Source organism: Calliphora vicina, chromosome 5 (assembly GCF_958450345.1).
Source record: "Calliphora vicina chromosome 5, idCalVici1.1, whole genome shotgun sequence".
Taxonomy (NCBI): domain Eukaryota; kingdom Metazoa; phylum Arthropoda; class Insecta; order Diptera; family Calliphoridae; genus Calliphora; species Calliphora vicina.
The window spans coordinates 45,503,341-45,524,658 of record NC_088784.1 but is presented as its reverse complement, the minus strand read 5'-3'; the positions used below and the strand labels follow the sequence as shown (position 1 = coordinate 45,524,658).

The 21,318-nt window shown below is 29.0% G+C and overlaps 1 protein-coding gene across 1 annotated transcript in view; it reads left to right on the top strand.

Moving 5' to 3' along the window:
* sli (slit guidance ligand) overlaps positions 1-21,318 on the top strand; it is a 152,293-nt gene that overhangs the window by 108,744 nt on the left and 22,231 nt on the right. The window contains 7 exon segments of the mRNA XM_065511091.1: positions 6,667-6,808; positions 7,715-7,858; positions 12,639-12,854; positions 16,209-16,366; positions 16,423-16,576; positions 16,881-17,099; positions 19,041-19,112. Of these exon segments, the coding sequence (XP_065367163.1) occupies positions 6,667-6,808; positions 7,715-7,858; positions 12,639-12,854; positions 16,209-16,366; positions 16,423-16,576; positions 16,881-17,099; positions 19,041-19,112 (1,105 nt within the window).

Sequence of the window (21,318 nt, the reverse complement as noted above, 5' to 3'; positions counted from 1 at the left end):
CTTTAATATAGACATAAATCACACGACCTAATTTTATGGTGATCGGTCCATAATTGGTCATAGCTCCCATATAAGGCCCACTTCCAAAAATCACTCAAAAATATAAATTATTGATATTTTAAAAGAAAAATATTTTTACTCATTTACTTGGTGTAGGGTATTATATGGTCGGGCTTGACCGACCATACTTTCTTACTTGTTTTCAAATGAATTCGTGTACATTATAAAGTGTGTCTGTATTTCTGCGAATTTATAAACGTGTATAAAAAACATTGAGTGACTATTTAATTCTGTGGTTGTTGTACATTTTAAATAAATAAAGAGTTGTTACAATTTTCAAACTACTAAACGGCTTTTATTTGCAATCAAAAGTATCCAGTTTATTTAATGGAAATAAACCAACGTTTTGAAAAGGTTAAAACGTAACAATTGGTGTCAGAAGTGGGATTGCAAATTAGTAAGCATGAAGTTTGAGGAACTAAAAGTTGAACAACTCAAGAAAGAACTGAGTAAGTTGGAACTACCAACTGCAGGTAACAAAGCAGAGTTGCAGAAGCGGCTCAGATGAATTCAAGCTGCGAGATATTGACATCGGAGCCTACGAATTTGAGTATAAAGAAGAAATGGAAGTTTCTGCCCGTGCAACATCAAGCAGCATGGATTTATCCACAATGTTTGCTGCTATGATGGAGAAATTTAAAGAAGCCAATGAAACTTCTAGAGCCAATAACGAGAAGCTGTTAGCTTCTCGTTCTGAGGTTAAAGCTGAAGTCAAAGAAACTATTAAACACTTAGCGGAAATGGAAGCGAAACTTCAAGAATCTTCTAGAGCCGCGATCGGCAGACATATACTACTACATTTTGCACTTGTATAAGTGTATGAGCGAAAAAACAAGAAATGAGAAATAGTTGTACTCTCATCTTCACTACAAAACAGGAATGGAAAACTGAACATGTTAACTAACCTATTTGTCTAGCAATTATTGTGTATTAAAAAATAATAATTTACAAGAAACTTCTAAAAACCGAATTAAGCATCAAAAGGTGAGAGAAAAAATATTTAAAATAGTTTATAATTCTAAAAACTACTTAATATGTAGTGTAGATGCTAAATAAGGTACAACAATAATATGAATTATCCACCTCTGCATTAACATTTATTCATAAACAAAAGCAAGAAACGAGCGACAACACAACCTTCTTCTGTGACAACTCATATGAGACTGAATTGTGTTTTCTATGCGTGTGAGAAGTCTGTGTAACTTTAGTAACGCCCACAATGCACAGTGCATAGGAGTTGCCGATCCCGGTTCTAGAGCAACAGATGAGAAAATTCAGGAAATGTCTGAGGTTATTAACTGCAGAGTGGATGTCATTGATAAAAAGGTTTCGGACTTAGAAACAAAAGTGAATAATGTTCAATGTCAAGAAGGAGCAGTTATTAACAACAGAATGTATGAAATTGACAAAAAGGTGTCCGACTTGGTAACAAAAGTGAATAGTCATCAGCAGGGAAACCTGAAATATGCTCTAAAAAAAGCGTTTTAAGAAAATATACTTTTATTTAAAAAATCAACACAATTCATTTCTAAAAAGGTAAAGTAACGTAAAATAAACAAAAATAACAAGAACTAAAACAAGTATAACAAAAAATAAATAAAACATAAAAACAATAGGAAGTTGAGTTATAAAAACGTCTCGAGAGGTATTTTTTTATGATATTTTATATTTATAAATATAAAGTCACTTCTTCAATTAAGTTTATTATTGCAATAAATTACAAAATGTTGACTTAAATTTTCAAATAAAAATCGTTGTCTATTGGATCTGAAAACACTTTTATACATAGAAAATGTGGTTTCGACATCAACTGATGTTATAGGAGCAAATTTAAAAGATAATATTTAACACTTTATTTTGATATCTGTGAAATTTTAATACTTAATTTTTTCATATTATTTGTTCAAATTTTATTTTAATATTAGTTTTCACACTACAATTTGGTATTTTATCAATATTTTTAAATGTTTGTTCCACTAAATTATGCTGTTCGGTCATTGTAAGCCCAGCTGTTTGAGATTTTTTAATAATTCTTTTAAAAAATCCAAAACTTGACGTTAAAATAAAGTCATTTTTTATTGTAGTTGTATTTAACGCATCTTTAGCAATGTTAAAAAAGTGAGACTCCTCAGCATTTAAAACATTGATGACTTCACAATTTTTTTCAAAATTGTTGGCGTAATAATTAAATATGATATTTAGATGGCGCTATTATTAAAATAGTGCTTATTTTTTATTAAAAAAAGCAATCTATTTTTCAATTTTGAATTTTAAACAAAGGAAGTAAAAACCTGTAACACAACAGCGAAAAATAAGTAAGAAAATTTTTTTTTGATAAAGTCAAAATATGCTATTAAACAGTAAAATATGCTTTAAAAACGCAAAAATATGACATAAATATGCTCTTAAAACAAATATATGCAAAAATATGCATTTAAGGGTAAAATATGCCAAAATATGCACTCACAAATCGATGCCAAAATTCTTAAATAGTTCTGAAACGTGTAAATATCTTATCCATGTGCCCATTAGACTCATCAAAAAAAACATGCATTTGCATATTTTGGTTTCGCTGGTGATCAGTATCAAGAAGGAGCGGTACGAATTATTCCAGAATCCTCTAGTAGAATAAAGGCCCCTAGATTTGATGGCACCACAACATTTAATGTGTTCAAGTTCCAGTTTGATACGGTTGCATTAGAAACATGTGGAACAATGAAGAAAAAGCTATAGAATTGATATTGGCCTTAAAAGGGAATGCAGCAGAAGTTTTTGAAAGCGAGCCAGCAAGCAACAGAGTAAGTACGGTGGCGAACATAAAAAAGTATTATACCAAATGGAATTGCGTGGTAGAGTGCAGAAGGCTACTGAGACAATAAAAGATTTTGCGTTGAAAATCGAGCGTTTTATCCAGGGGAGAACCATCCGATTTTGTGCATTTGAAGATAGATGCATTTGTGAATGGTATTCGCGATCCAGAGATAAAATATGTGGTATGTGCCACACCAAAGTCATCATTCTTTGAAACCGTCTCATTCGCGCTGGTACAAGAAACAGCAAAGATAATTTCAAAGCCCCAGGTGAGTAATGTGCGGAAGATCGAGGTTGTCGCTGAAAATGATAGAAGTATGGTCAACGAATTAAAGGAATTAATAGAGGCAGTTTTAAAGGCTTTAAGTAAGAGACAAACTAAAGCCAAAGTTAAATGTTATAACTGTGGAAAAATGGGTCACATTCAGCGAAACTGCAGAGCACCAATATAGCGAATCAGATATGTTTCAGCATCAATAAATATCCAGATGGCGAATCATTAAGCATTACAGGAGCCACCTTTAAAGCGAGCTTGCACTGAGGGACAGGATCTGACACCCACACCTGATGGCCCTACCATCTCCATATCAGTACTGCAGCAGGAAAATAACAATCTTACTGCTAATGGGTACATAAACGGTCGGAAGCACATCCTTACTATGGACACGGGAGCGTCGCAGTCTATCATCAGAACAGATTTAGTAAAGAAATCGATGGAACCAATTTGCAATGTAAGTCTACGCACCGCTACTGGAGAACCTGCCGCTGTCCATGGTAAAGTTAATGTGAAACTAACTATTGGTGGTATTAGCATAAATCATGTCTTTGTTGTGGCCGATATTGTGGACGAAGTAATCATTCGTGCAGACTTCATGATTAATCACAGCATTACTTTGGATATGGGACAAAAAGTCATGAATTGGCGAAATATTAAAATACCCCCTGACATCGGATATGAGAGCAAGTCTCAAGTAAGAAAGTTAGTTTTTGTTGAGCACAAAAGGTTGCCACCGCAGTCAGAGGATTTGATATGGGCCCGTGAGGAAGTGGAGGATTGTATAGACAATGGTTTGTTGGTGTTGGAACCAGCGGATGTGAGAAGTGGCCATGTAACAATGGAGGCCCTCGTTGGAGTGCTTGGTCTGTCCCGCAGAGAAAAGATCATCAGGCCGGGTTCCAAGATGGGTGAAGGTGCTTCTGTAGAAAAAGAAATGCATGAACTCGTTCGGAGACGAATTCAAATAACAAATGACCAATTGAAAACCAGATATAGCTCACAGGACCACATAGGGTGATTAAGAAATTGGACGACATAGTTTATAGAATACGGAAATGTGGAAGACCGATATCGGGAAACAAAGTTGAACATCTGAAACGACTAGCCGCCTATGGGAGAAGTGAATCTATGCCTATTCGGGACGAACAGGCTTAAGCGGGGGGCAGTGTTACGAAATTGTAGTTGAATTCAAATATAACGATTTTAAGGACTGATTTAAAAGTAGCATAATGCTTTCAAATAACAGTGCTGTAATAGCAAACTGTAACATATCTGTGGGCATTATTAAATAAAAGCTTTCAGTTGATCATTGATCGTAAGTTGGCAACGCTGTTTGAATTCGAATATTCAGTGAAAGAACATTGTAGAAAGTACACCACAGATGGCGTATGTATTAGAAAGATCTAGAATATACAAACTTTGACAGTTAAAGAGCAATCTAGAGTGCAGATGACAGTGCTATAAATAGTGGCAGAGGTTGCAGTCGTTAGTCAGTTTATCAGAGACGCTATTCAAATAAACATCTACTGAGTGCCTTAAAGGGTGCTGTATTTTTCAAGTGAATTCGTGTACATTATAAAGTCTGTCTGTATTTCTGCGAATTTATAAACGTGTATAAAAAAACATTGAGTGACTATTTAATTCTGTGGTTGTTGTACATTTTAAATAAATAAAGAGTTGTTACAATTTTCAAACTACTAGAAGTATCCGGTTTATTTAAAGGAAATAAACCAACGTTTTGAAAAGGTTAAAACGTATCAATATTTTACTATTACTTAAATAAATTTTCAACAAATCATGCGATTTCAGAAATAAAACTTGATTTAACCCAGATATGCCGGCGGCTTGAGCTTGATCATTTTAAAAGTACTTTTATATTATTTGGGAAGCAAATGAGAAATAAAAAACAGTGCAATTAAAGTTTTTTAAAAATTTATTGAAAAAAGTGGTTTTTTAAGTCGTCCTATATATAGGACTTTGTGGTCTCAACAAAAAAACTAAAACGCAATATTGAAACATTCATGCATATAACAATCAAGCTACTCTTCATAAATATAAATTCAAAAAAAATATAGTATTTATTCACTTGTAAATGTTCAAAATTTTACTTTCAGTACAAACGAGATATGTCCATAATGACTAAATATGGGCATTTTGAAAATATCACAAACTAAAAATTCAATAACTCAAAAATAGTAGCAAAAAATAATGCGATCACACAATCTCCCATGAGGTAGTGGTGAGTACTAACTATGTGAACAACAAAAAATGGTATTTTGATAAACGTGACATATCCTGTAAACAAGAACTACATGTAGTACAGTCGGCATATCTGGGTTAAATAGTAGATACTAGGGTATTCGAATTATTCGATTTTTCTCTTGTTCGAATAAGACGAATAAGAGATTTTAACTTGTTCGAATAATTCGATCACACGTTTAATCGAATTATTCGAATAATTTAAATTTTTTAAAAAAGTAAAGAATGATGTTTTGATGTCGGTTTTTTAATATTCTATTATTAAAGAAAAACAAAAAATCTACAGTGATCGAAAGTCCCTTCGTCTTTAGTTATTTGTTGAATTTCAGAAACAATACAATTTTTGTGAGTCATTATTAATTATTCAAATTTGAAATTATGAAAAATTTTAAGCAATTTAATAAATTTAAATATATATGAACATTTATTCGTTTTATTCGATTATTCTACAAAAAATTGTTCGAATTATTCGTTCGAATTATTCGAAAATGACAATTTTTAAATTGTTCGAATAATTATTCGTAAGAAATTATTCGATTAATCGAACGATCATTAGTCGAATGAATACTAATATCTTTCTAATCTGTATTTAACCCTAATTTTTTCTTGTCAAATATACGAGAAAACATGAATCATAGACAACAACTAGATAGGTAACTGAGAGCCAAAAACCTAAGTCTGTTGTCAAAAACCTAATTCATGAGAATGTATTGCATGTATTTTGTTATTGTATCACCCGTATGTGTGAAAAGAGAGTAATTTTTCCATATATATTACTCTCTCCTTCCGTTCTATGTGTTTATTCTATGACATGACTTTTCATTTTGACGTTTACAACAAAAAAAAACGCTCTCATACACAAAATAATTGACTTTTTTTAAAACTGATAAAACTATATGAAAGACTAAAGAACGGGGCATATTTTGTATTACTCAGTTCAAAACACCCGGATTTTGAGTTATGACGTTGTTGCAGCAAATGAGCGATATGTACATATTTCTAGAAAACAATTCAGAAAGTTAACTAGTTTCACCTATTTATTTCATATAAATAGTAAAATTTTGCATATATCTGAACATACCGAAATACTAGTGACTAGTCTTGGTTTAAATATAATTGATTTTCATAGATTGACTAAGCTTGGAGATCGGAAAATATCCATTTCTAAAAATAAATCTGACAATTTTTAAAAAGTTTATGTACACTTAAGATTATGTTGTTTATCGCTGTTATTTTTTTTTTATTTTATTAAACTCAAGGTCTTACTGAAAATGCACCACTGGAATGTGGTCTAGAAAGTAGTTGCCCTCACCCATGTCGATGTTCAGATGGCATAGTAGACTGTCGCGAAAAAAGTCTCACCAGTGTTCCAGCTACATTACCAGACGACACAACAGAATTGTAAGTAGTATTGATTAATAAATTCTGAGTTATATAAAAAGATTTATTTTTGCAAGTTTTTTCCTTTAACTAACTAACTAACTGATCTTTAATACATTAGACATTCCCTTAAAAATAGGTTTGCTTTGGATGGGTCTTATTTTATTAATTAGTAGCTTAAACGCACTACTACAAGATTTAAGCGCAAAATTGTAAACTAGTTAGTACTTTTTGATCATTATATGGTCAGATAAAACTCGTATAACTTTACTATTTTTCATTCGAAATTATTGTTTTATAACTTGTTAGAAACAGAATTTTTTCTATAAGATAAGATTTATTTAAAATTTTTAGAAAATATTATTTAAATACGAATTTTTTTTATGATGTCCTAAAAAACACCATTATTTACTCAATTTACAACTTTCAATCGATATCCGGCAAGGGTTATATTTATCGATTACACTTTAATTACAAATTGCAGTAGTTAGTTTTAACTACTAATGAACAAAATAAGGACCATCCAAAGCAAATGTATTTTTAAGGGCATATCTAATGTCCAACATACATACATATATGTATAATAATTACTAATGGCAGAATCAACCTGATACAATTATTAGGGAGAGTTGTCAATATTTATCCCTACAACGTCAAACTCTGGATGTTATCACTTTATGTTTTAATTTTTCACATTTTTATTTTGTTAAATTAATTTTTTTTTCAGAAATAAACTTTTCAAATTGATTTTTTTTAACAAATCTGGAATTAATTTTATTTTGATATTTTTAATTTTCTTTTGTTTGAAATTTTAGGGAAATTATAATTGAGAACATATGTATGTACTTTCTAATAATTGTAGTTGGTTGATTCTGCCATGATAATAACTAAAAATTAAAAAAAAAAATATTTTAACAATTTTTTTAGACGTTTGGAGCAAAATTTTATAACAGAACTACCATCAAAAGCTTTTGCGAATTTTAGACGTTTAAGACGTATTGACTTATCAAATAATAATATCTCAAGAATATCACACGATGCTCTAAGTGGTTTAAAATCATTAACAACACTGTAAGTATAAAATATTATACATATTTTATATATCTAAATAATAAAATTACAATTTTTGCTATTATACAAACATATATGAAAAAATATATGAAATATCGAATTGGGTATTTCGAATTCTCTAGTAGCTTCCATTTTATATAGATTTTTGCTTCTCCTGTAAACTTTGGAAAAGTGATGCTACAGTTAAGAAAAACAAACAAAATACATTTTAAATATAATAGCGGTATTCCCTGTTAAGTGCAAATGGTCTAGCATCATTGCAAATGCAAAATTTTACCGTAATCCAATAACAAAATACACACAAAAACCTTTACAATTTTGCATTTGCAATGACGCAATACCATTCGCAATTAACAGTGAATACCGCTAATGTCTTACGGTGCTTTGCAGAAAATACATTTTTGAAAATAAAACCAAATTTTTAGAGAAAAAAATTATATTTGATTCTATTAAATTTATATTAAGCATCAAATGTTTTCAATTATTATTAAAAGTATTCGAATTTTTACGCCAGAAAAGAGCAGCAAGGGTAATTTCAAAATATTTCAACCCAAAAATTGGTTCATGTTTTATAGCTCTCTAAAATTGTACATGTCGGACATTTTTGCGAATAATTCGCAATGTTCAGGATTGGTGGCATTTGAAAGGACTCAGTTTTAGTAACAACTTGCACAATTTACTATGAAAAGTAGTGCAATTTTGGTATTTTAGTACAGTTATAGTCCTAGTCGAATAAAGGTTTTAATACAGAATGAAATAAAAGTTGGCATACACCTTTATCTTACTGTAAATGTTGTAAAATCGATTTTATTGATATAACTTGCATGTTTTGCATCATACGCATTTAGCTGTTATTATACAATTTATATAAAATCAAATTTTCTACATTCGAGTTATAGGCAATTTTTGTTTCTTTGCAATGTATTTTGCTAACCCTACAGTGAAAAAAAACTTGGAAAACGACTAGAGTTTTTCATGGGAATTCCCGGGACGAGAAATCCCAGAAGATTCATACAACAAAAAAGATTTAACCAAAATAGACCAATAACATGTTCATTATTCATTGCTAATTTTGCACAAAAATGTCCGCGATCTCCAACTTCAGCCTGATTTATACGTCATTAAATACGCATTAAAGAGCTGAAGACATGGTTTGAATTTAAATAAAAACTGAGATGGTAAAAAAAACTAGCACAGTGTAATGAATTCAAAATAATTTATTGAATACATTATTTTTCCCATATTACAAATAATAAGGAAAAATACTTCAGAATCTAAATTTAACACATTTTGAAATATTAGGCAAATATTTAACAGGAAGTGATTGAAAATTGAAAAGTTTTAATTCGTTATTAAGTATGTATTATAAAAACTTGTAACAAGAGATCAAGATAGTGTTAAAGGTCACAGTTCGTCGATAGAGATCTTTATGTCCAGTAATCATTTTGAAGTTGAAACTCATTGAATATGATGTCGCTTTTTTTATCGATAAAGTGTCACCGTGCAACAAAAAACGTTCCACGCATATGATATACTATATACTAACGTGAAACTATTTCGATTTATCTAATTCAAATTATGATATGTAGGAAGTCTAGAGAGAAGATCATGTTTCCAATTCAGCTGCAAGCATTAAAATGGAAATATTTTATTGCATTCCAGTTAAGCAAACACTATGTATATATTTATTTATATTAAATATAAAAATAATTAAAAATGAGAATATAAAAAATTCTATAAAATAAATATCACTAATTTATTTTCTATAGAAACTACTGCTATACACAATATTCTACAGAAACTGCTGCTATACGCAATATTTTCTATAGAAAATACAGTTATACACAATATTTTCTATAGAAAATACAGTTATACACAATATTTTCTATAGAAAATACAGTTATACACAATATTTTCTATAGAAAATACAGTTATACACAATATTTTCTATAGAAAATACAGTTATACACAATATTTTCTATAGAAAATACAATTATACACAATATTTTCTATAGAAAATACTGTTATACACAATATTTTCTATAGAAAATACTGTTATACACAATATTTTCTATAGAAAATACTGTTATACACAATATTTTCTATAGAAAATACTGTTGTACACAATATTTTCTATAGAAAATACTGTTGTACACAATATTTTCTATAGAAAATACTGTTGTACACAATATTTTCTATAGAAAATACTGTTGTACACAATATTTTCTATAGAAAATACTGTTGTACACAATATTTTCTATAGAAAATACTGTTGTACACAATATTTTCTATAGAAAATACTGTTGTACACAATATTTTCTATAGAAAATACTGTTGTACACAATATTTTCTATAGAAAATACTGTTGTACACAATATTTTCTATAGAAAATACTGTTGTACACAATATTTTCTATAGAAAATACTGTTGTACACAATATTTTCTATAGAAAATACTGTTGTACACAATATTTTCTATAGAAAATACTGTTGTACACAATATTTTCTATAGAAAATACTGTTGTACACAATATTTTCTATAGAAAATACTGTTGTACACAATATTTTCTATAGAAAATACTGTTGCACACAATATTTTCTATAGAAAATACTGTTGTACACAATATTTTCTATAGAAAATACTGTTGCACACAATATTTTCTATAGAAAATACTGTTGTACACAATATTTTCTATAGAAAATACTGTTGTACACAATATTTTCTATAGAAAATACTGTTGTACACAATATTTTCTATAGAAAATACTGTTGTACACAATATTTTCTATAGAAAATACTGTTGTACACAATATTTTCTATAGAAAATACTGTTGTACACAATATTTTCTATAGAAAATACTGTTGTACACAATATTTTCTATAGAAAATACTGTTGTACACAATATTTTCTATAGAAAATACTGTTATACACAATATTTTCTATAGAAAATAATGTTATACACAATATTTTCTATAGAAAATACTGGTATACACAATATTTTCTATAGAAAATACTGGTATACACAATATTTTCTATAGAAAATACTGCTATACACAATATTTTCTATAGAAAATACTGTTATACACAATATTGTCTATAGAAAATACTGCTATACACAATATTTTCCATAAAAAATACTGTTATACACAATATTTTTTATAGAAAATACTGTTATACACAATATTTTCTATAGAAAATACTGTTATACACAATATTTTCTATAGAAAATACTGTTATACACAATATTTTCTATAGAAAATACTGTTATACACAATATTTTCTATAGAAAATACTGTTATACACAATATTTTCTATAGAAAATACTGTTATACACAATATTTTCTATAGAAAATACTGTTATACACAATATTTTCTATAGAAAATACTGTTATACACAATATTTTCTATAGAAAATACAGTTATACACAATATTTTCTACATAAAATACTGTTATACACAATATTTTCTATATAAAAAGCTGTTATACACAATATTTTCTATATAAAATACTGTTATACACAATATTTTCTATATAAAATACTGTTATACACAATATTTTCTATATAAAATACTGTTATACACAATATTTTCTATAGAAAATACTGTTATACACAATATTTTTTATAGAAAATACTGTTATACACAACAGTTTCTATAGAAAATACTGTTATACACAACAGTATCTATAGAAATAAACTGTTATACATTTTCTATATAAAATGCTGTTATACACAAAATTTTCTATAGAAAAAAACTGTTATACGCAATATTTTCTATTGAAAAAAACTACTATACACAATAGTTTCTAAAGAAAATTCTGTTATACACAATATTTTCTATATAAAATACTGTTATACACAATATTTTCTATAAAAAATACTGCCATACAAAATATGAATTAGTTTCTGCCAAACTTACGGACTTTCCAGCAAACGAGAATCCAAGTTATATATTATATAACAATAACATAATACATTCCCTCGACAGCCGGTTCTACGCACCGGAATAACCCGAGTTCACTCGTCCAAGGGCTGCCAACTCAGCAATCACTGCTGCTACAATAACAATAATTATATAATAAAGAATTTTAAATTCATACATACTTACCAATCTTGAAACGTGAGGAGTTATTGAGTCCTTGAACTCCTAGACCAAAACTTAAAAATTGTGTACATAAATATTTTTTTTCAAAATATATAATTTATTTTTATTTTACAGCTGTTTGTTAAAATTCACTATAAATTTGTTTTTGTTTCAAAGTAAACATAAATTTTTTCAATCATTTAAAAAAATTTTTGATTCCATAAAAATGTTCCTTAAACCAAACAATATTTTTGTAAAGAAAATATTTTGTTATGTACAAGTGTTGTCTATTATGTTTAATATTATAAAACTGTATCACAAAATAAAAACGTACTTGATTTTAAGTACATTATGTTAAAATATTTACAATACAAATAGACGTTTTTGATTATTAAAAAAGTTGTTAGCATTGCTAACCATAAAATTTTAAACCAATTAAAATATTTATAAAACCAAATAAAATACAAATTTGATTTCAAACATGCATATATTTGAAAATATTTTATTCGTAATTTTTTCTGTGTGTTGATTTTTAAAATCGTGCAAATAACCACCACAACCACATAAATTAATGACATTTGTTTGAAGCGGAAAGTTATACCACGAAACAACTAATAGTATAGATCCATAAGAATAATTAATAACGCGAAAAACTAGTTAGTCCCGTTTTTCCCATTAATTTTGTTTTTATTTTTAGTGTTCTTTATGGCAACAAAATTAAGGATTTACCCTCTGGAGTCTTCAAAGGGCTTTCGTCGCTTCAGTTGCTGCTTCTCAACGCCAATGAAATTTCCTGTATACGTAAGGATGCTTTCCGTGACTTGCATAGCTTGAGTTTGCTATCATTATATGACAACAACATTCAGACTTTGGCAAATGGAACATTCGATGCTATGAAGAGTATTCAGACGCTGTAAGTATTTTATTTAAACGTTTATCTTTCCACATGTAAAATGCATTGGAGAAATCATTCGGGCAGCTATAACAACTAATACAAGATTTTGTTATTATTAATACAGCTCCATTTGATTGTCATTCCTTTTGTAATTTCCCATTTTTCATTAACGACCGCATAAAGTATATAAATTCTGGATCGTTATACAGTAGTTTTGACTTACCTGCCTTTCACTTAAGAGCATTTTGCATATAAGTGCACAAAACTTGTGTTTTGTATATTTATTTACCAAACTCCATATAAATTCGTTAATTTAAGTGCATTGTTCATACCAGCACATTTAAGATAAGTGCATAATACTTTTGAAAGCTATAACTGGTTTTCATGAAAAAAAAAATAATTTAGCTGCCTAATACAAAATTAAATCAAAACAAATAAGAAAAATACGATTTTGAATGAAAAAATATGTTGTACACTTCTTAATAATTTTAAAAGTAGCTAAAATATCAATTTGACGTTATTTTTAGACGGAAAATTCACAAAGCTTCGTGTAAATTATTTGCCGTTAGCTGCTTTTTTGGGCAGTAAACTGTAAATGCACTTACCACCATCAATGAGCAGGTAAGTGCATTGAGGTTAACTGCATTTTTAACTTACCTGCTCAAAATATCGTGCAAAGTTGATTGTGCAGGTAAGTCAAAATTACTGTATATAGCGGAGTCGATATTTGTATGTCCGTCTGTATGCGAAATCAACTGTCCGAAGACCCCAAAAAACTTACATACATAATTGATACATCAACATTTTTTATACGCTACACCACCATAATGGGGAGGGTATAATGGGTTTGTGCAGATGTTTGTAACGCCCAAAAATATTGGACTAACACCCACCTTAATGTATACCGATCGACTTAGAATCACTTTTTGAGTCGATATTTCGATCAAATTTGGTACATATAATTTTTTCGGCCCATGGACCAAGCTTATTGAAACTGGCTGAAATCGGTCCATTATTTCACCTAACCCTAGCCTTAGCATCGTTCATAAATGTTTAATTTTTATATATACGAAATTCATGCCACCAAAATTTGTTACGATCGGTCCATAATTAGTCGTAGCACCCATATAGACTCGCTTCCGAAAATCCCTTTAACGTGCATAAATCTCTTAAAAATTTTGGTATACACCAGAGATGTACATGAGTTGATTCGCTTTTTTCTATATGAATGAAATCACTGCTTTTGTAGTGTTTTCAATCATCAACATGTGCTAATAATATTGCTTGCAGTGCTTGCGCTCTCGCAATTGATTGCCATTTACTCAATAATTTTTTAAATGCCGTTAGCTATAACAATTCAAAAATGAATACATACTGTGTTTTGATTTGTATGCAAAGTATTCAAATGATTCATAAAAGCTCGATGATAAGTTGAGTGCATATATTTGTTTTAAATAAATTTTTGCGTGTGGTTCAAGAACTAAATTTCCTCTTATTTTTATACAATGAACAGCAAAATAATACAAAATTTTGAAAAAATTTAAATATGCAAGAAAAATCTTTTTAAATACAGTCTTAAATTAATTCAAACATAATCATATAAGAAAGCGTATATTTACTCAAAAAACTCTGCGTATATTCAAAACACTTATATTGATTCGCTGCTTTTGTGAATGGTAAGAGTTTACAGAAACACTTGCTGTAGTGAATCATGCAATGACAGTATTCGTTTAGTTTATGTATAGTTATAACTCAGCATTAATTTTTGCAAAATAATAAATATGTCATTTGAATGGTATTCATGCACATCTCTGGTATACACACAAAATTCAACATAAATAACTTTCATATAGACATAAATCACACGACCTAATTTCATGGTTATCGGTCCAAATTTGGCCCACTTCCGAAAATCACTCACGAATATAAATTATTGAAATTTTAAAAGAAAAATGTTTTTGCTCAATTATTTAGTGTAGGATATTATATGGACGAGCTTGGCCGACCATATTTTCTTACTTGTTTTTAGTTATTATAGGTTATTTATTATTTTCGGAATTTTGGGAAGTGACGTTTACATGGAAGCTATGTTTAATTATGTTAAAATTTTGGAAGAGTACAATGTGGAATATTGTGACACTAGGCCTAAAAGTTAAGTGCTGAAAATACCCCTGCTTCGCCGGTAGCATTTACTAATGTTAGTTCGTCAAGTTTCTCCAAACCTGCCTGTTCTTATTAATTTGCAAATAAAATATCTAAATTTGTACTGCATGCATACTTTAGGGGCTTTTTTATTACAGTTGACTGGACTCAAAAAAGCCGGTTTTAGCCGTAATTTTTTAATTTGTTTCTTTTCAAACCATCCAGCCAAAATCAGCCAAATCGCTCCAGCCGTTCTCACGTGATGACATTACATACATGGACCATTTCATTTTTATATATATAGAAGATAGATGACACAATTTTATAAAATATTTTTTTTTACTTATTTTTCTAGTTGAAAAAACATTCCCGGGATTCCCGGGAAATGAAATTTTTCTTTCCCGTTTCCCAGGAAATTAATTTATCCGTGAAACCCCAAACCCTAGTAAATATACAAAAGTCATGCCACCAAATTGTATAACGATCGGTCCATAATTAGTCATAGCTCCCATACAAATCCTACTTCCGAAAACCGCTTTAACGAGCACAAATATCTTAAAAATATTGGTACATTTTAAAAGAAAACTGAAAATTGTTGTCCCTAAATTATTAAGAAATAATTGATCTTTCAAACTGCATTGTTAGCTTTTTTAATTTTCATACAAAATTATGGAAAAATTACGATAAATTGTAATGTAGTGCACCTTAATGAGCTAATTCATTGCAAAAACTAAAAATGTTTGAACATAAAAATAAAGCATGGACATTTCTCTTTTAAACTGTGCCTGTCCTCAAAAGTAATGAAAATCGTGGGTCTTGACAAAGATATGAAGAAAACTCAAAAAAAGGCCGACAAACCCGATTTTTGGTAAAAACTCGACTTGAGCGACCACTAAACCTCTTCCGAAAAAATCTCAAAAATACTCTACCCTATAAGCTTTCAAATTATGCTTGAGCCCGAACAAAATTTTTTTTTTGGGACATGTTAATGTACAAAAACTTATATTTTATAAATTTTAAATTGATGCGAACATAAATATTACGGCAAATTATGCCATTTAAAGGTTTATTTCGGGAATATGTTTGTAAGAGGGCTATATATATATATATAATCTGAATAATAAATTACCCTAAAAAACTCAGGAATTCGAATAGAGTTTTGGATGGTTTTTTCTTTTGTCTTTTAACCTATAGAAAGTAACACTCTAAATAACTATACTTTACACACAGGCACTTGGCAAAGAATCCTTTTGTATGCGATTGCAATCTTCGATGGTTAGCTGACTATTTACACAAAAATCCCATTGAAACGAGTGGCGCTCGATGTGAATCACCTAAGCGTATGCATCGTCGACGCATTGAAACATTACGGGACGAAAAATTCAAGTGTAAGTAAAAAAAAGGTCTACTAGTTATAACTTTCATTATATGAATGTTCCATTAGGTTCCTGGGATGAGATGAGAATAAAACTTTCTGGAGAGTGTCGCATGGAAACAGACTGCCCTTCAATGTGCCAATGTGATGGCACAGTTGTCGATTGCTCTGGTCGTGGCCTAAAAGAAATTCCTCGGGATATTCCTTTGCATACTACAGAATTGTATGTTGTTGAAAAACAAAGGGCCTAATTGTCTAAGTGATAGTTTATATGGAAAATAAAATATCAAAAATATTAAAAATTAAATCAACGCTAGAATTTGTTGATGTTGGCTTTGTCTGTTAAAAACAATAAAATTTGTATGAAAAGAATAACAAATTTTTGATATTTTATTTTCCATATGTATAAAACAGTAACTGGATGTCCGGATTTATACAATTAGGACCAAAAATTACACATTTGAAAGTTCTACTACTTAAATAGTACTGTCACTTTGATGTTAAAAATTATTGTTATACTTGTTTAGACTACTAAATGACAACGAGTTGGGGAGAATAAAATCTGATGGATTGTTTGGACGTCTGCCGCATTTAATAAAGTTAGACTTAAAGCGGAATCAAATCATTGCTATAGAGACAAATGCCTTTGAAGGAGCCTCCCGAATTCAAGATCTTCAGTTGGCCGAGAATAAAATCAAAGAAATTTCAAACAAGATGTTTCTCGGTTTACATCAACTTAAAATTTTGTAAGCATTCTTTTAATGAATCATAATTCCATTTATGTGTACATTAGGTTGACCACAAAAAAGTTATGGATGTTTCCAACTAAAATTAAAGTTTAATTCATTCTAAGATACCGTTTCTTAAAACGTTTGTCTTGGCGTCAGTATTTGGTGACCTGAATGCAAGGATAAATAGGTCCTTTTTAAGGTTTTTCGAAAATATAAAATATTGATATCATGTGAAAGGCCGTATCTGAAATTATCGTTTTCAAGTCCAAAAATATTCGAACTTTTGTATTTTTTTTTCCAAAAATGTTAAGTATGTATGTATTTTAAAATTTTGTTATAAAATGATTTAAAGTAATTAGTTTAAATTAATACGGCACAAATATTCGAATATTGTTGTCGCCTTTCAATGACCTTTGACATGATACCAATATTTCATATGTTTCTTTTCCTATGAAAAACATCATAAAAACCTTAAAAATGTTCTCCTGAAGCAACTTTAATTATAGTAGGGAACATCCACATCGTATTTTTCCTTCATACAACCCTAATGTACATACAGTATATCACAAAATTAATTTGTATTTAGCAGTGTTATTATATGTAAAATGTAAGATAAATTTTCATTTTTCTATAGATAAATAATATCCAATAATACAATTATTTTAAAGGTCACAAAAGTATTTTATTTTTTAAAATTTATCTTATAACATCAAAATTAGTGTAAGGGAATGTGAAAATATCTAGAATTTAAATATGTACACGGTATTCATTTAAATGATTGCATAGAACCAATGAATCTATGAATCGACAACGCACAGTGGTATGAGGAAAAAAAGGGAAATAAATCTGTAACTTCTAAACCCTTACTTCGATTTGAATGAAATTTCACATGCTCAAAGGGGTTTTTTGGTTATAATATCCACACCAGGGGCGGGGTTATCGGAACCCTTTACAAAATAATTAAGAACATATTGGGCCATCTAAAATGGGTTACTATATTTTGATATCGACTATGCAATTTGAGAATTTTTGCCATAAAGTTGAATTTTACATAAAAAATAGGAGTTTTTTGAATGGACTTGGTCCCCTGGGTATCAAAAATTATAATTTTTTTTTTCATTTAAAATATTTGACTTTAATTTAGCTTTAGTAGTATAAATTCATTATACATACTCTTAGAAATTTTTTAGATAACTGAAAAAGAATAAAAGTACTTTTTTCTCAAAAAAATAGCGAAAAATCGCCTTTTTAATTTTTTTTAAATTCAAACGCATGTAACTTTGGACTCAGTCATGGTTTTTAAACAATTCTTCTTTTATTTGATATATACATCTGTTGTTAATCCTATAAAAGAAAAATGGAAAAAATATTTGGAACCGCGGTCATCAAAAAACTGGAGTAGGGTGGGTAAAAATGTTGAAAATTTAATTTTCAAATGCGGATATCTCCTAAGCTATAAGAGATAATTGATAGCTACGACGAGGGGCACAAACGAAGAAATTGTATCATTTTTAAAATTGACCATACCCGAGGTGTCCTATTTTGGGGACCCTTGGCCCAGCTCCAGGTGGGCTCATGAGGCCCAGAAATTTCATTCAAATCGAAGTAAGGGTTTAGAAGTTACATATTTATTTCCCTCTTCTTTTTTTTTTCTCATATATTTATTGTAACCTTTTTATTAAAAATCTTAGTTTTGATGAGAGGAAAATAAAATTGAATTGTTTATATAATGAGCGTATTCATTTCAAAAAAAGGAAAAATTACACTCTGATTTTTTTACACTTTTAAACAACAAACACAAGAAAAGAAATCAAAAAAAATTTTATTTTTTTTGTGGAATTTTGTTTTAGTTGTGTAAAAGTGTAAAGAAATCAGAGTGTAATTTTCCCTTTTTTCGAAATGAATAACCTTAATATTTATTGTATTATAATAATAACTATTAATTTATAATTACAGAAACCTATACGACAATCAAATATCGTGTGTAATGCCTGGATCTTTTGAGTTTCTGACGTCGCTAACAACACTGTAAGTATTTTATGCAAATAACATACAAAAGTATGTACGATTTTTTCAAATTTCAAATTAATCGATTTTTCTCTTGTTCGAATAAAACGAATAATTCGAATAAGAGATTTTAACTTGTTCGAATAATTCGATCACACATTTAAAATTAATCGAATTATGCGAATAATTTATTTTTTTAAAAAAAAAGTATAGAATGAAGTTTTGATGTCGGTTTTTTAATATTTTATTGTTAAAGAAAAACAAAAAATAACGTTAAAGTTAACAATTCAAGTATTGAAATGTTAAAAAACATTCGAAAACAAAGTCCATCATTAAATTTTCAACAGAAATATTCTGATCAGAAAAACTCCCGAACAATCTACAAAACAATTGACTAGCAAACCCTTTAGTTTCCGTTTTGGAGCTATGCTTTACAAAATTTTAGCTAGTTGGACATGATCCTGAATTCAAATACAATATAAACGTATTAAGAACTTTTTTATGTCGTTCATTAATTCGGGTTTTAAATTGAGTAACTAATTCTTTAGTAAATGAATTATTTACTTTTTCTAAATTATATATAACAAATTGTATTATACACAGTGTTGCCACCAAGAAAATTATAAACTACACATGTCTCATACCTAAATTACACATACGAGAAAAAATTACACATGTAAATAAATGTTCGTGATTTCAATAGGAGAAATGGTCTAAAATTGTCATAAATATAAAAGGTTTGTCATAGTGGACTCTGGGATGTTTGGACCAAATACGATCACTTTATTGTTAATGGACAATTTTCACTTGCGGTGATTTTAATTTATCCAGGAATTGGATATATGAGGGATATTAAAGCAAGGTCTCTGTTTTTTAGTGAACTTTTCTAATTTAATGAATTCTTGAGATCGGTCAAATATATCAATTCCAAATACGCTTTTAACAAATATTAATCAATGTTCATTCGGAGATTGTTCCATTGGAAATTGTTACATTTCTATTAAAATTTAACAATATTTAAAAAATAGCACTCCGTTTGCTTTCAAATTTGAATTTATTCCTAATTTAAGTGCTTTGAAATCAGTTTTGTTTTCCGTTTCAAAGATAAATATTTTTTACTATTTGTTTAAAAATTATAGCTCTGATCATTTTCCTTCCCAGTAAATACTTTACCAGTAAAATCTTGTAACGTTTATATTTTTAAAATTTGTAGTTATAAATTTGAAATAAAGCTTCCAAAATAGTAAATCGTAAGTCAATTTTATTGTTTGTTATTTAAAACACACACCAGACACCAGACAGACAATAGCATAAACACAAAACAGTTCTTACGGGTATAAAAAATAACTAGTAACAATTTGTAAATAAATTTTTCTCACACAAATTCCTACGTTCTTGTTTTTATATCCTTCACCTTCGTGGATATTCTGAATCCTTATATATAGCGGAGTCGATTAAGCCATGTCCGTCTGTCTGTTGAAATCAATTTTGTGAAGACCCCAGATATATTCGGGATCCAAATCTTGAATAATTCTGTCAGACATGCTTTCGAGAAGTTTGCTATTTAAAATCCGTCCATAAATAACGGAGATATGAGCAAAAATCTGAGACAACCTCTGAAAATTTCATCAAAAAAAGACATGTGTGTTGGTTTCATTGCTTTGCGTATTTTGTTTTTGTTTTGACAAAAAAGCAACAATACGTATGTTTGGATGTGTGTTGGTTTCATTGCTTTGCGTATTTTGTTTTTGTTTTGTTTCGTTTGTAACTTCTACAATTTTTAAAAGTGTTCTTGATATATTTAGGATGCTGTACTGAAAGTGGGCAATATACATACATATATACTAATTATTATAAAAAATAGTAATGCATCCACAACAAAGGTGAAGGGTATATAAGATTCGGCATAGCCGAATATAGCACTCTTACTATAACTGCAATTACCGTTACCGATATAATAGTTTATACCGTTATCTGTAAATACCTTTACCCTTATTCTATAAACAATTTAAAATTATAATTGAAAATTAAGTTTTTTCCAATAAAAATTTGTAATAACTTGTAAAAATGTATAAGTTATTGAATAATATTTGTTGTTTTATATTTTTTCATGTTGGAATTAAAAGTCTTTAATATAAACTAAAATTTAGTTTCTATTACCAATATTACGCAAACAAAACTATCACTAACGGCGAAATGTCCACTTGGAAAACCAAACATAGCAATC